Raw genomic sequence first — 14,177 nt, forward strand, 5'->3', positions numbered from 1 at the left:
TTTATTTCTGCATGTGACTTGTTTGCTCTGCCCCATACTGTACCCATTCATTAACCCTCTGTAAATTTCTTCCACCAACTTCGCAAAAGTTGTTGGATGGCTGGATGTGTGGTCCATACAACCGAACAGCAAAGAGTTAGAACTTTAAAGCTGCAGTTCAAGCAATATCCTACATGTGTTTCTTTTTTTTTTTTTTTTAAATAAATATTATCATTAATAAATCAGTTCAGTACTATGAGAAAATACTTTTAGCATTTAAAAAAAATATATATATATTTTAATGTATTCTAATGTAACAAGCATTTTTGTTCCTATAGCAACCATATACAAAGTCACATCCCCTTCTGAAACAGCATCACCTTTTGAGTCATGCCCTCTCTAGCAGTGAACCAATGGAATCTTGTGCCTGCCTGGGCACATGATATTCCTCACAGAACGTTGCTTGTCAGTGAAGCAGAAGAGGACCTAGGATGCATTTAGTTAACCCTGAGCCGAATCTTCAGCGATCGATTACAAGAGAACGATTGATCAGCAACTTATCTAATCACTTGAAAAAGTGCGCGCATGCGCATGAAACGCGTTGGGAGGACTCGTTTTTAGAAGCTTATTATTCGTGGAGAGTACACCGCACGGCTGGGTACAGGAGAGAAGGAGAATTTGAAACCGGCAGGAGGAGAGAGAGACACGCGTAGCAGCATCATTGATCCAGACCCTCTGGAGCTCCGTACAGCATCTGCCACACGTGGGGACGCCAGAGAGTGAGCTCCGGTCGCCATCTTGGATCCACAGAAAGTGCTTCCAGTCCTACTGCTTTCAAATATCCTGCATCCTGTGAGTAGGGCAACGATTTTGCCCCCCCGGATTAGTGTGTGAAATTATCCAGAATTCTGCATTAGTTGTCATTAAATAGCTTTTTATTAATATTTGTCTGGCTAGTTGTTGTTGTGAGTCTGTCTTGTTTGTTAAATGTTGTCAGTGTTATATGTTTTTATATCCTCAATTTGACATACTGCACCATAATTCTCTCTTTGTTTTTTCACATATCACGTCACGTTTTGGAGGAAATCTGCACTTTGCTCATCACCATCACTAAAAGACTTGATTTGGACTTTGCACGTCACGGTTTGAACTGGCGCCGGCTTACCTTTTTCTCTTTTTTCTCTTTGTCAGTGTGTAGATTGTATTGATGTTCATATTGAATAAAATGTTTGAACTGCAGCTTCAAAAAAATGTTTTGTTAAAAATATAAATATATTTTAAAAACCCATGTGCCCTCTAGGGCCAGAAACACACCATTATCCGAATAAGCTAGTGGCAGAAATAAGCCTCTCTAAAAAAAATCCCATACAAGAATAGCTTCCTTTAGTGACATCACGTGTAATGTCAGGAGCTCCCCTGACCCCAACAATTTCATGACACTGAAGCAATGCCAAAACTCACATCCATAGCCTCAATTAGGGCTTTTATAGGGTCTGGATGGGTGTAAAGCCACAGTTAGGCATGAGTTAACTAACATAGCGTTATTTCACTGTCTTCTTTTTCTTAACTTGCGTTCAAGACCTATTTCAGGGTCTGGATAAGGCCGCGGACATGGTAAAAAATACCGCGCTGAGCCGTACTGACGCTCATGCTCTACTGCTCAAGCAGGAGCTTTTTTGTGTCCTGGCATGAGCATCAGCGAGCGCGCTTGAGCGGCGGGTGGGAGGCGGTGCGGGAGGCGTGGCTAGCGCCTCACATCACTGCGCTGACGTCACTGAGTGCCATTGGCTTTTGCCGGTCACGTGACCGGCCCTCCGCGCGAAAACTAAAATCAATCTGTCTCCTGCAATTCTGCACGCCTCTGCACGCCTGCGGAAGCGTGCAGAAGCGCCTGCTAAAGCCACACATATACCAGATGCAGGAAGTAAGTGTGCTGGCTCAGCGCTGTCTTTTTTACCATGTCCGAGGCCTAAGAGTAAGGCTAAGACACACTCAACGTCACTTTATTAGAAGCAAACATGACTTTAAGTGTATGCTAATGAGATGGAGTACGGCCGTTGTTTTTGCATATAATTAGCTTTGTGAATATGCGTTAACCTCAGGGGAAATAACGCCTGTTACTGATTTAGGTATCTTTGCGTTATGAGCCCTGATTTAACAGGGCTTTGTGGATCTAGCCCTTAAAATAGATTGCGACTTTACGTTATTCCCGCTGCTACTATCTCCATCTTAGTCTCACATCTTTTTGCCAATAACCATTCTTCGATGTTTCAACAATCTTCTGGAATGTATTAAGTCCTAATAATAATATACAGATGACTACACGTGTTTCTACAAGGACTACTGACCCCAGGATTCCACATTTGTTTTCATTGAAGCATTGGACACAAAGCATTACAATCAAATGTTGTGAAACTGTTACATCCCAATGACATTGGAAAGCAGTATGTACAGTATGTATGTCTATTTATATAGCACCATTAATGTACATAGCGCTTGACAGCAGTAATACACGTGACAATCATATAAACAACAAATAATACTAATAACAGATCATGGGAATAAATGCTTCAGGCATAAAAGCAACATTTGGGAAGAGGAGTCTCTGCTCCGAAGAGCTTACAATCTAATTGATAGGAAGAACATACAGATACAGTACAGTAGGAGGGCATTCTGGTAAGTGCGTCTGCAGGGGCCAAGCTTTATGTATCTTGGATATAGTATTAGCTACGGTGCTACTCATATGCTTCTTTAAGCAAGTGGGTCTTAAGGTGGGTTTTAAAGGTGGATAGAGAGGGTGCTAGTCGGGTACTGAGGGGAAGGGCATTCCAGAGGTGTGGGGCAGTCAATGAGAAAGATTAAAGGTGGGAGAGGGCTTAAATACAAAGGGGGTAGAAAGAAGACATCCGTGAGCAGAACGCAAGAGTCGGGATGGTGCATAACGAGAAATTAGGGCTGAGATGTACGGAGGCGCAGAAGACTGTAAAGCTTTAAAAGTGAGGAGGAGAATTGAGTGTGTGATGCAGGATTTGGTAGGAAGCCAGGAGAGGGATTTCAGCAGGGGAGACGCTGAGACAGATTTAGGAAAGAGTAGAGTGATTCTGGCAGCAGCGTTTAGGATAGATTGTACAATATTCAACGTTCAGTGGGAAAAAGGTTTGGCCCACTCTGTTTTCACTGGTAACATGGAATTAACCCTTCAACGCTGGATGGGCTTGGAGCCTAGCTTCTCCAGAAATGAAGGATTTAAAACCACATGATATACTTGCTTGTAATAGTGATAAGTTGTGGGTCAGGCACACAACAGACATGTTTACCAAAGGAATCCACTGGCTTAACATCAGTGTGGCTTGCTTTATCTACCGTTACCCCATGAGGTTAGGTTTACTCCAGTGAACAGTGTGATGCTGTACAACTCTATGAGTATCTTTGTCATTCAATATGTTTATAAACCTTGCGTATATTATAATTTTATGTGGTCTTACCGCGGAGTGCAGGACAATACTACTCCAATAGACTAGAACAAAAGAACAATAATCAAGGAACAGGCTTTAGTTTTGCCTAAAGATCCTCCGCTCATTTACGTGGCAGCAGCTTTAATCAAAATGTATCTATACACTTATTGCGATTCATCTGTGTGCAGTGAGGACCATTAGGAAGATATCAGTGAATGTGTGATGGGTTGTGGATGCAGACAAATGGCTTTTATACAGACATCAGAAATCATTACACTGGCTGAGGCATGCAAACAAAGGGCAAAGTGCTAACCACAGCAAGGTATTGGAGCCAAGTGTGGAAATGACCAGGCAAGACGTCTATTGTGTCACATACTGTTATTTCAGATACATTTGACTGCAAAACTTAAGAAATCTATACTGCAATATTAATAGTTGAGGCGCCAAAATTAGATGGTTACAGTAGCTACTTTGATAAGCTGTTGTGTTTCGGGCTTATTTACTTCTGGACAGTAAAGGTTATTGAATGTGATGCAATTTGCACTGAATGAAAACATATGTTAGCGACGAATACTCTCGAATATACAGTATACACCGATTTATGGATTTTTAAAAAAGAGCAAGAATTTAGCCAGGCAAATAGCGAAATTTAAAGGGTTTGTTCATCAGTCCCCTGGCTGCAACCCTCCGACATAACTGGAGTAACATATTCAAAAGCAATTATAAGTAATGGAGTTTATTTATTTCATAAATCTGGTGCAGTTTTTTCTGAACCAGTCTTGCACCTGGGAAACTTTAATAAATAGGTTTCATTATTTGCTAAAAAAACAAATTAAACAAAAAACACAGAATCAAAGGAAAAGACGATATAGTGTGTGTGTGTGTGTGTGTGTGTATATATATATATATAAATATACATATATATAAATATATATATATATATATATAAATATATATATATATATATATAAATATATATATATATATATACACACACATATATATAAATATATATATATATATATATAAATATATATATATATACACATATACATATTAAACCAAATAAAAGTGCATATTTATACCATGTACTGTAGTAAGCAAGGCACCAGTAGACACCTTCCTTTCCAGCCTATTGATTTGAATACGGGACAGCCCATAAACAATCAAATATAATTTGTCACATGTGCTTGTTAAAGTGGTACATTTGTAACTCGCCGATAACCATTATTACTATGTTTGTTGATGGTACTTGGAACATTTATGTAGCTTTATTGTTGGAAAATGAATGAATATGGTCACATACAATGTATCCAAGCTCACACACAATATCAACATTACAATACAACAATTAGGGATTTAAATAGAAAGATGGGAATTAAGGAAGAATGTAAAAAATATTCTCTAATCTCAGAGAAGAAAAATCTGCGTTACCCCGATATTCTTTTAGCCTTTATAGTGCGAGTAATACGTCCTACGTAGACTCGTATATTTGTAAAATGCGAAAGAGAAGATTTCCATAGAGTAAAACATTTATTTATATTTTAATGTATGAGTTTTCGTATAACGCATTTCTAACTGTCAAGTACTATTAGGTGATGCATTATTTATACGGTTCCACCAAAGTCTCTGCGGAGGTATTCTCAACAAAAACCCAATCAAGGTTTTTTTTCCCCATTTAGTAGACTGAAGTATTTTTAATATATTATTTTTTTTTTGCACTTATATAAAGTGTATAATTGTATAATTATTACTGCAAATTTAATGGAGAACCCGTATCAGTATATTGCTATATTGCTAGCAGTAGGAGGGGCTCAGTGCGTAAAGGCCCTAAATCTCAAAACCACAACCCTGACCTTAAAGCAGAGGAAAATAAACAAATAATGGGGGAGCACACAAAACAAACAGTAGAGACTATATTCTGCCAGATGTAGTGGATACCAGTCAAAGTGCTCAAGGGGTAAATTCCCCAGTCAAAGCACTGACAGTGGTGCAAAGGATGTGTATCTATATAATAGACTAGCTGATATACCCGGAGTTGCCCGGGATTGAATGATCCCGCTCCCCCTCTCTGTCCACTCACCCCCTATCTCTGCTCCCCATTGCCCTCTCTCTGTGGGTGGGTGAGTTAGTGACTGGGTGAGTTAGTGACTGGACGGGTGAGTTTGTGAGCGGGCGGGTGAGTTAGTAAGCGGGCGAGTGAGTGGGCGAGTTAGTGAGGGTGGGTAAGTGAGTTAGTGAGCGGGGTCCCAGCTAGTGACTGGGTGGGTGGGTGAGTTAGTGGGTGGGTGAGTTTGTGAGTGGGTGGGTGAGTTAGTGACTGGGTGGGTGAGTGAGTTAGTGGGTGGGTGAGTTAGTGACTGGGTGGGTGAGTGAGTTAGTGACTGGGTGAGTTAGTGACTGGGTGGGTGGGTGAGTGACTGGGTGAGTTAGGGACTGGGTGGGTGGGTGTGTGAGTTAGTGACTGGGTGAGTTAGTGACTGGGTGGGTGGGTGAGTTAGTGACTTGAGTTAGTGACTGGGTGGGTGAGTGAGTTAGTGACTGGGTGGGTGGGTGAGTGAGTTAGTGACTGGGTGAGTTAGTGACTGGGTGGGTGGGTGAGTTAGTGACTTGAGTTAGTGACTGGGTGGGTGAGTGAGTTAGTGACTGGGTGGGTGGGTGAGTGAGTTAGTGACTGGGTGGGTGAGTGAGTTAGTGACTGGGTGAGTTAGTGACTGGGTGGGTGGGTGAGTGAGTTAGTGACTGGATGGGAGAGTTAGTGGGTGGGTGAGTTAGTGGGTGGGTGGGTTAGTGACTGGGTGGGTGGGTTGGTGACTGGGTGGGTGGGTTGGTGAGTTAGTGACTGGGTGGGTGGGTGAGTTAGTGACTGGGTGGGTGGGGTGAGTTAGTGACTGGGTGGGTGGGTGAGTTAGTGACTGGGTGGGTGGGTGAGTGAGTTAGTGACTGGGTGTGGGTGAGTAAGTTAGTGACTGGGTGGGTGGGTGAGTGAGTTAGTGACTGGGTGGGTGGGTGAGTGAGTTAGTGACTGGGTGGGTGGGTGGATGAGTTAGTGACTGGGTGGGTGGGTGAGTGAGTTAGTGACTTGAGTTAGTGACTTGGGTGGGTGAGTGAGTTAGTGACTTGGGTGGGTGAGTGAGTTAGTGACTTGGGTGGGTGGGTGAGTTAGTGACTGGGTGTGTGGGTGAGTGAGTTAGTGACTTGGGTGGGTGGGTGAGTTAGTGACTGGGTGTGTGGGTGAGTGAGTTAGTGACTTGGTGGGTGGGTGAGTTAGTGACTGGGTGGGTGGGTGAGTGAGTTAGTGACTTTGGGTGAGTTAGTGACTGGGTGGGTGGGTGAGTTAGTGACTGAGTGAGTTAGTGACTGGGTGGGTGGGTGAGTTAGTGACAGGGTGGGTGAGTGAGTTAGTGACTGGGTGGGTGGGTGAGTTAGTGACTGAGTGAGTTAGTGACTGGGTGGGTGAGTGAGTTAGTGACTGGGTGGGTGAGTGGATGAGTTAGTGACTGGGTGGGTGGGTTGGTGACTGGGTGGGTGGGTTGGTGAGTTAGTGACTGGGTGGGTGGGTGAGTTAGTGACTGGGTGGGTGGGGTGAGTTAGTGACTGGGTGGGTGGGTGAGTTAGTGACTGGGTGGGTGGGTGAGTGAGTTAGTGACTGGGTGTGGGTGAGTAAGTTAGTGACTGGGTGGGTGGGTGAGTGAGTTAGTGACTGGGTGGGTGGGTGAGTGAGTTAGTGACTGGGTGGGTGGGTGGATGAGTTAGTGACTGGGTGAGTGAGTTAGTGACTTGAGTTAGTGACTTGGGTGGGTGAGTGAGTTAGTGACTTGGGTGGGTGAGTGAGTTAGTGACTTGGGTGGGTGGGTGAGTTAGTGACTGGGTGTGTGGGTGAGTGAGTTAGTGACTTGGGTGGGTGGGTGAGTTAGTGACTGGGTGTGTGGGTGAGTGAGTTAGTGACTTGGTGGGTGGGTGAGTTAGTGACTGGGTGGGTGGGTGAGTGAGTTAGTGACTTTGGGTGAGTTAGTGACTGGGTGGGTGGGTGAGTTAGTGACTGAGTGAGTTAGTGACTGGGTGGGTGGGTGAGTTAGTGACAGGGTGGGTGAGTGAGTTAGTGACTGGGTGGGTGGGTGAGTTAGTGACTGAGTGAGTTAGTGACTGGGTGGGTGAGTGAGTTAGTGACTGGGTGGGTGGGTGGATGAGTTAGTGACTGGGTGGGTGGGTGGATGAGTTAGTGACTGGGTGGGTGGGTGAGTGAGTTAGTGACTGGGTGGGTGGGTGGGTGAGTGAGTTAGTGACTGGGTGGGTGGGTGGGTGGGTGAGTTAGTGACTTGGGTGGGTGAGTGAGTTAGTGACTTGGGTGGGTGGGTGAGTTAGTGACTGGGTGGGTGGGTGAGTGAGTTTGTGACTTGGGTGGGTGGGTGAGTTAGTGACTGGGTGTGTGGGTGAGTGAGTTAGTGACTTGGTGGGTGGGTGAGTTAGTGACTGGGTGGGTGGGTGAGTGAGTGAGTGACTTTGGGTGAGTTAGTGACTGGGTGGGTGGGTGAGTTAGTGACTGGGTGGGTGAGTGAGTTAGTGACTGGGTGGGTGAGTGAGTTAGTGACTGGGTGGGTGAGTGAGTTAGTGACTGGGTGGGTGAGTTAGTGACTGGGTGGGTGAGTTAGTGACTGGGTGGATGAGTTAGTGACTGGGTGGGTGAGTTAGTGACTGGGTGGGTGAGTTAGTGACTGGGTGGGTGAGTTAGTGACTGGGTGGGTGAGTTAGTGACTGGGTGGGTGAGTTAGTGACTGGGTGGGTGAGTTAGTGACTGGGTGGGTGAGTTAGTGACTGGGTTGGAGAGTTAGTGACTGGGTGGGAGAGTTAGTGACTGGGTGGGTGAGTTAGTGACTGGGTGGGTGGGTGAGTTAGTGACTGGGTGGGTGAGTTAGTGGGTGGGTGAGTTAGTGGGTGGGTGAGTTAGTGGGTGGGTGAGTTAGTGGGTGGGTGAGTTAGTGGGTGGGTGAGTTAGTGGGTGGGTGAGTTAGTGGGTGGGTGAGTTAGTGGGTGGGTGGGTGGGTGAGTGAGTGAGTTAGTGACTGGGTGGGTGAGTGAGTGAGTTAGTGACTGGGTGGGTGAGTTAGTGACTGGGTGAGTTAGTGACTGGGTGAGTTAGTGACTGGGTGAGTTAGTGACTGGGTGAGTTAGTGACTGGGTGAGTTAGTGACTGGGTGAGTTAGTGACTGGGTGAGTTAGTGACTGGGTGGGTGAGTTAGTGACTGGGTGGGTGAGTTAGTGACTGGGTGGGTGAGTTAGTGACTGGGTGGGTGAGTTAGTGACTGGGTGGGTGAGTTAGTGATTGGGTGGGTGAGTTAGTGACTGGGTGGTATACCCGGCGTTGCCCGGGATTGAATGGTCCCGCTCCCCCTCTCTGTCCACTCACCCCCTATCTCTGCTCCCCATTGCCCTCTCTCTGTGGGTGGTGAGTTAGTGACTGGGTGGGTGAGCTAGTGACTTGGTGAGTTAGTGAGTGGGCGGGTGAGTTAGTGAGCAGGCGAGTGAGTGGGCGAGTGAGCAGGCGGGTGAGTTAGTGAGGGCGGGTAAGTGAGTTAGTGAGCGGGGTCTCTCACCTAGTGACTGGGTGGGTGGGTGAGTTACTTAGTGAGTGGGTGAGTTAGTGAGTGGGTGGGTGAGTTAGTGGGTGGGTGGGTGAGTGAGTTAGTGGGTGGGTGAGATAGTGACTGGGTGGGTGAGCTAGTGACTTGGGTGGGTGAATGAGTTAGTGACTTGAGTTAGTGACTTGGGTGGGTGAGTGAGTTAGTGACTTGGGTGGGTGAGTGAGTTAGTTACTGGGTGGGTGAGTGAGTTAGTTACTTGAGTTATTGACTGGGTGGGTGGGTGAGTTAGTGACTGGGTGGGTGGGTGAGTTAGTGACTGGGTGGGTGGGTGAGTTAGTGACTGGGTGGGTGGGTGGGTGAGTGAGTTAGTGACTGGGTGGATGGGTGAGTTAGTGACTGGGTGGGTGAGTTAGTGACTTGGTGGGTGGGTGAGTTAGTGACTGGGTGGGTGGGTGAGTTAGTGACTGGGTGGGTGGGTGAGTGAGTGAGTTAGTGAATGGGTGGGTGAGTTAGTGAATGGGTGGGTGAGTGAGTTAGTGACTGGGTGGGTGAGTTAGTGACTGGGTAGGTGAGTTAGTGGGGGTGGGGGGTGGGAGGCACGGGGGGGGAGTGACGACAGTCAGCCCCGCTGTGGCCGCCACTGCTCTGCTCACCCCGCCGGCATGTTAAGGGCGCGGCGAGGGTGAAGTGCGCGCCGAGGTGTGTTTCAGGCGGATAAAAGGGCGGTAAGGAGGCGGGAGAGGGTGGTGCGGCTGTGGCGCCCCTGAGGTCTGTGAGGTGAAGGGAGCAGTGGCGGCGCCCAGTGGCAGGGAGGCAGGGAGGCAGCCACCGTGATCGGGCAGAAGGGGGACAGTGGCAGTTGGGTGACGTCAGACCCACAATCTGATTGGCCAGAGGCTGAGGACCAATCAGATTCACCGCAGATAGCACTAACCTTTCGATTTTATATATTAAGATGGGGTAAAATATGGGCATATAAATATATATATATATATATATATATATATATATATATATATATATATATATGACTCACACGGCCCTGTGTGAGTGCCAATCCTAAAATGGGTGTCTTTTCCTTGGACTCCTTTGTAGAATGCCTGTGGTCTGGTCACAGTTCTTCCTCGGTTTCCCTGTCTCAAGTGGTGATCTTCCCCTCTGTGTTATTATATGCAGAGGTAATCCAACTCAGTAAAAAGTGAATACATTTATTACATAAAAGATAACTCCGCACTTACACAATGGTATGACCGCGTTTACAGCTTAAGACTCAGGATTACTCCCCACTTCCGCGTCCGGATCCTGGGATCGTGACCTCAGCTCTGACAGGTTCCCTACGGTGGCCGTCTGCAGACAGTTCTAGAGCAACACGTTTCGCCTCGTGACAAGGCTTCGTCAGGCTCAAACAGACCCTGCAGGTGCCGATGCGGCCATACCATTGTGTAAGTGCAGAGTTATTTTTTATGTAATAAATGTATTCACTTATTACTGAGTTGGATTACCTCTGCATATAATAACACGGAGGTGAAGACCACGACTTGAGACGGGGACACAGAGGAGGAACGGTGACCAGACCACAGGCATTCTACAAAGAAGCCCAAGGCAAAGACACCCATTTTAGGATTGGCACTCACACAGGGCCGTGTGAGTAATATATATATATATATATATATATATATATATATATATATATATATATATATATATATATATATATATATATACATATTTATATGTCCATATTTTACCCCATCTATTATATAGATACACATCCTTTGCACCACTGTCAGTGCTTTGACTGGGGAATTTACCCCTTGAGCACTGCGACTGGTATCCACTACATCTGGGAGAATCTAGTCTCTACTGTTTGTTTTATTATTTGCTCATTATATACTGTTCATTGTGTGCTCCCCCATTATTTGTTTCTTTTCATACACTGAGGATCCGGGATAGATCCTGTTGGGGTTGAGCCTCAGGAAGAGACCTATTCTCTGGGGGCACCCTGCGTACCCCCAGTAAGGTAGATACTTTCTGGATTTTACTCTCGCGTCTTTGTTCACGCCACTGAGTTAGCGCCCAGGCATTTTTTTTCTTAAAGCAGAGGAGCCGGGTTCAAATCACGGTGTCAGCTCCTTGTGGGCTTGGGCAAGTCACTTTATCTCCCTGTACCTCAGCCCCCCAAATTAGATTGTAAGCTCTACGGGACAGTGACTGACTGTGATTGTATAGACAAATTCTATGTACAGCGCTCCACACACTGTCAGTTATATAAGAAGTGCTGCCAAATGAAAGGTCAGCACAGATTCAAAGGTGATTTGCAAAAGCACATTGTTGGAGACCTTCTTTCTTCCATTGTCCCAGCCATGCTGTATCAGTTCTGGCACTTAGGAGCCCTGCTATAGCACGTTGCATGACAATCAGACACGGCAACATTATTCTTACTACAAGAGCGGTGCGTGGGAGAAAGTCCCTGTTTCTGGATAATAAAACGTGATAAATACCAGTGATAACACAGCGCGAAGCATAGATTATTTGTTTACATTACTTCTGACTGCTGACAGATTTTCAGCGACTGGAATGCATAAGTTAAATGTTCGCATTCAAATGAGAGAGTCTTAGTTTGACACTAAATCTGTCTGTTAGCGTAGATCTAACTCCCGTGCACATCTCAATGTTTTGTTACGGGATGTGTCTTTTGCGTCCAATTCTCTGTTTGGCAATATATACACAGAAATAAAATAATAATATGTTCAATAACAACTGAAATGCTGGCATCCCCAGCTACAAAGCAATCCATATTAGAGTGCTTAGGAGTGCAAATTAGTGCAATTTATTATTAGAGGTTAGTTCCATCAAATGCTCTGGTAATTTTTTTGCAACTTAAAGTGTACACGATTTCTAATAATTATAGGATACTAAACATTAATCTGTTTGCAGAGGCTACTGCACAGCTACCTAATGTGATGTAACTATCGCCAACTGTGTTTATAAAACTGTCTAATTGTCCATTAGTAAGCCTCATTTGTCATGTTACAACTGCCTTAACCCCTTTACTCCCACTTGGGGTTGCATATTTCCTCCAACATATAAGGGACCCTGTGAACAATAAGCTCGTTGAAATCATTTCAGCCAATCAGATCTGTCCGTTGTCAAAGTTTTTTCGGCCAACTCATGTCAAAAGTTGAGCTGCATAATTTTAACTGCTCGTGCCAAGAATTATTAAAGCGTGTGCCAAAACTAACAAGCCCTAGGAACAGATAGAGATTACAGAGACCCTTGTAATTACATCACAGTGTGCACTTGTGCAGTTTAAACTATACCAGGATACTGCGGCCAGCAAAGAACATTATGTAAGTGAGGAGTTCTCAACTCCAGTCTTCAAGACCCCCCCCCCCCCCCCTCCCCAACAGGTCAGGCTTTCTAGATATCCCTGCTTCAGCACAGGTGGCTCAATCAGCAATTGCGCCGCCTGTGCTGAAGCAGGGATATCCTGAAAACCTGACCTATTGGGGGTCTTCAGGACTGGAATTGAGAACCCCTGATGTAAGTGCCAGCTAATCAAGACTAAACAATGAAATATTATACGAACTATGTATAGGCTCAAATACCTTTCTCAAAAAGTGGATGGTGAAAGGCAGGGACGGGAAGTTTCTCGGTCATCCAGGGCTCACAGAAGTAGGCTTGAAGCCAAGTTGTGCACTGTTTCAGTGGTGCTGTCATTTCCTGAGGGCCTTTGCATACCTCGAAAGCAACGGAGGCCCCATTAGCTCTGAAATAGAGATAACATTAACGTAACATGTTTTATAGCCAAGCTTACTCCTTTCTGAAACAGAATAACAAATAAAACAAACCCAACTGAATAAAAACTATCTCTGATTTGTAGAAAGAGAGTAGGCTTAGTTATTTGAATTAAAGCAGTCAAAGTGTATATCCTGCAGTGTATAATTATGATTATGATACATATTGCTGTTATACAAGTTCTCTCACTGCAGTCCTAATCTCTCTTATTTATCATGTGTATTTGGGTTGGCAATCAGAATACAATGTCAGACGCCGCAGAGCAGTGAGGCATCTGCACATACTGTAACGAACATACAAAAACGTTCTAAGAATATAAAGTAGAAATAATTCCGTGTATTAGAGAATTCATTTTTATTATCTCAAATCACATAACTCGAAATAAAACAATTACAAACTATGTTAGGTAAAACTCCACTAAGGAGTCTTGTCTTGTAGCTTTTTCTGTGACTTGACTTGGTATTCTGCATTTTTTGTTCTTTGTATGCAGACAGCAGTCTGAGCTCCACCGAGGCTTTGGTTTTGGCCAAGCTGCCACCATGAAGGGAACATCCAGCTTTATTAACATATTTAATTGGCCACTACTACAGAGAATTAGGTCCCCAAATGTTTGTGCTGCAACAGATTTGATAATATATGTGGCCTTTAAATTGATATACTGAACATTAACAAACTGTCCCTTTCCGATTTGAAAATGTTTCAGACCTAATTTCTATCGGACTGGGGGTTCTATGAAAGTCTGATATTCACAGTGTATTTTGGATTGGGAAGTGGATCTTTAAAACATTAAGGCCAACATGTACAAAGCTGAGCTAGACTGCTTTAGGGCAGAAGGAGCGGCTCAGGGAGTAAAGACTGATAATAACGACACTGAGTTCGAATCAGGGCAACCTGGTTCTAATCCCGGTGTCTGCTCCTTGTGACCTTGGGGAAGTCACTTTATCTCCTTGTGTCTCAGGCACCAAAAACAGATTGTAAGCTCATCTGGGCAGGGCCTGTGTCCGTAAAAAAGAAATAAAAAAATCCCATGTGCTGCGTACCGCAGAAAAGTGCTATGTGCTCAACTACGGTAACTTCCTGGTAATAGTAACACTGTATCCACGAAGAACAATAACGTACCGGTAAGCTGTATTCCTGTAGCAGAGCCCAGAGGGAAGAATACAGGGTGTCTGTAAGGGTGCAATGCCACAGATGGGCATGATTTAAATGGCATGGCGTTATTTTCTGCCATTATTTGCCTCTCTTCACTACAGGAAAAGCCCTATTTCTGGTTCTGGATAGGAGTAGTGCCACGACTTAATAAGTTAACATCAAGATAAGACAACGTTATCCTACTATCAAAGGACATGAAGACTATTCTAAT

General features: G+C 45.0%; 1 protein-coding gene across 9 annotated transcripts in view; it reads right to left on the reverse strand.

The window, feature by feature from the left end:
- MGMT (O-6-methylguanine-DNA methyltransferase) overlaps positions 1–14,177 on the reverse strand; it is a 416,384-nt gene that overhangs the window by 122,915 nt on the left and 279,292 nt on the right. For all 9 annotated transcript variants that reach the window (XM_075612234.1, XM_075612239.1, XM_075612238.1 and 6 more), the window contains one exon: positions 12,625–12,785. In XM_075612234.1, coding sequence (XP_075468349.1) covers positions 12,625–12,785 — 161 coding nt within the window. The remainder of the gene's footprint in view (positions 1–12,624; positions 12,786–14,177) is intronic.

The sequence above is a fragment of the Ascaphus truei genome, chromosome 8 (genome assembly GCF_040206685.1).
Source record: "Ascaphus truei isolate aAscTru1 chromosome 8, aAscTru1.hap1, whole genome shotgun sequence".
Classification (NCBI taxonomy): domain Eukaryota; kingdom Metazoa; phylum Chordata; class Amphibia; order Anura; family Ascaphidae; genus Ascaphus; species Ascaphus truei.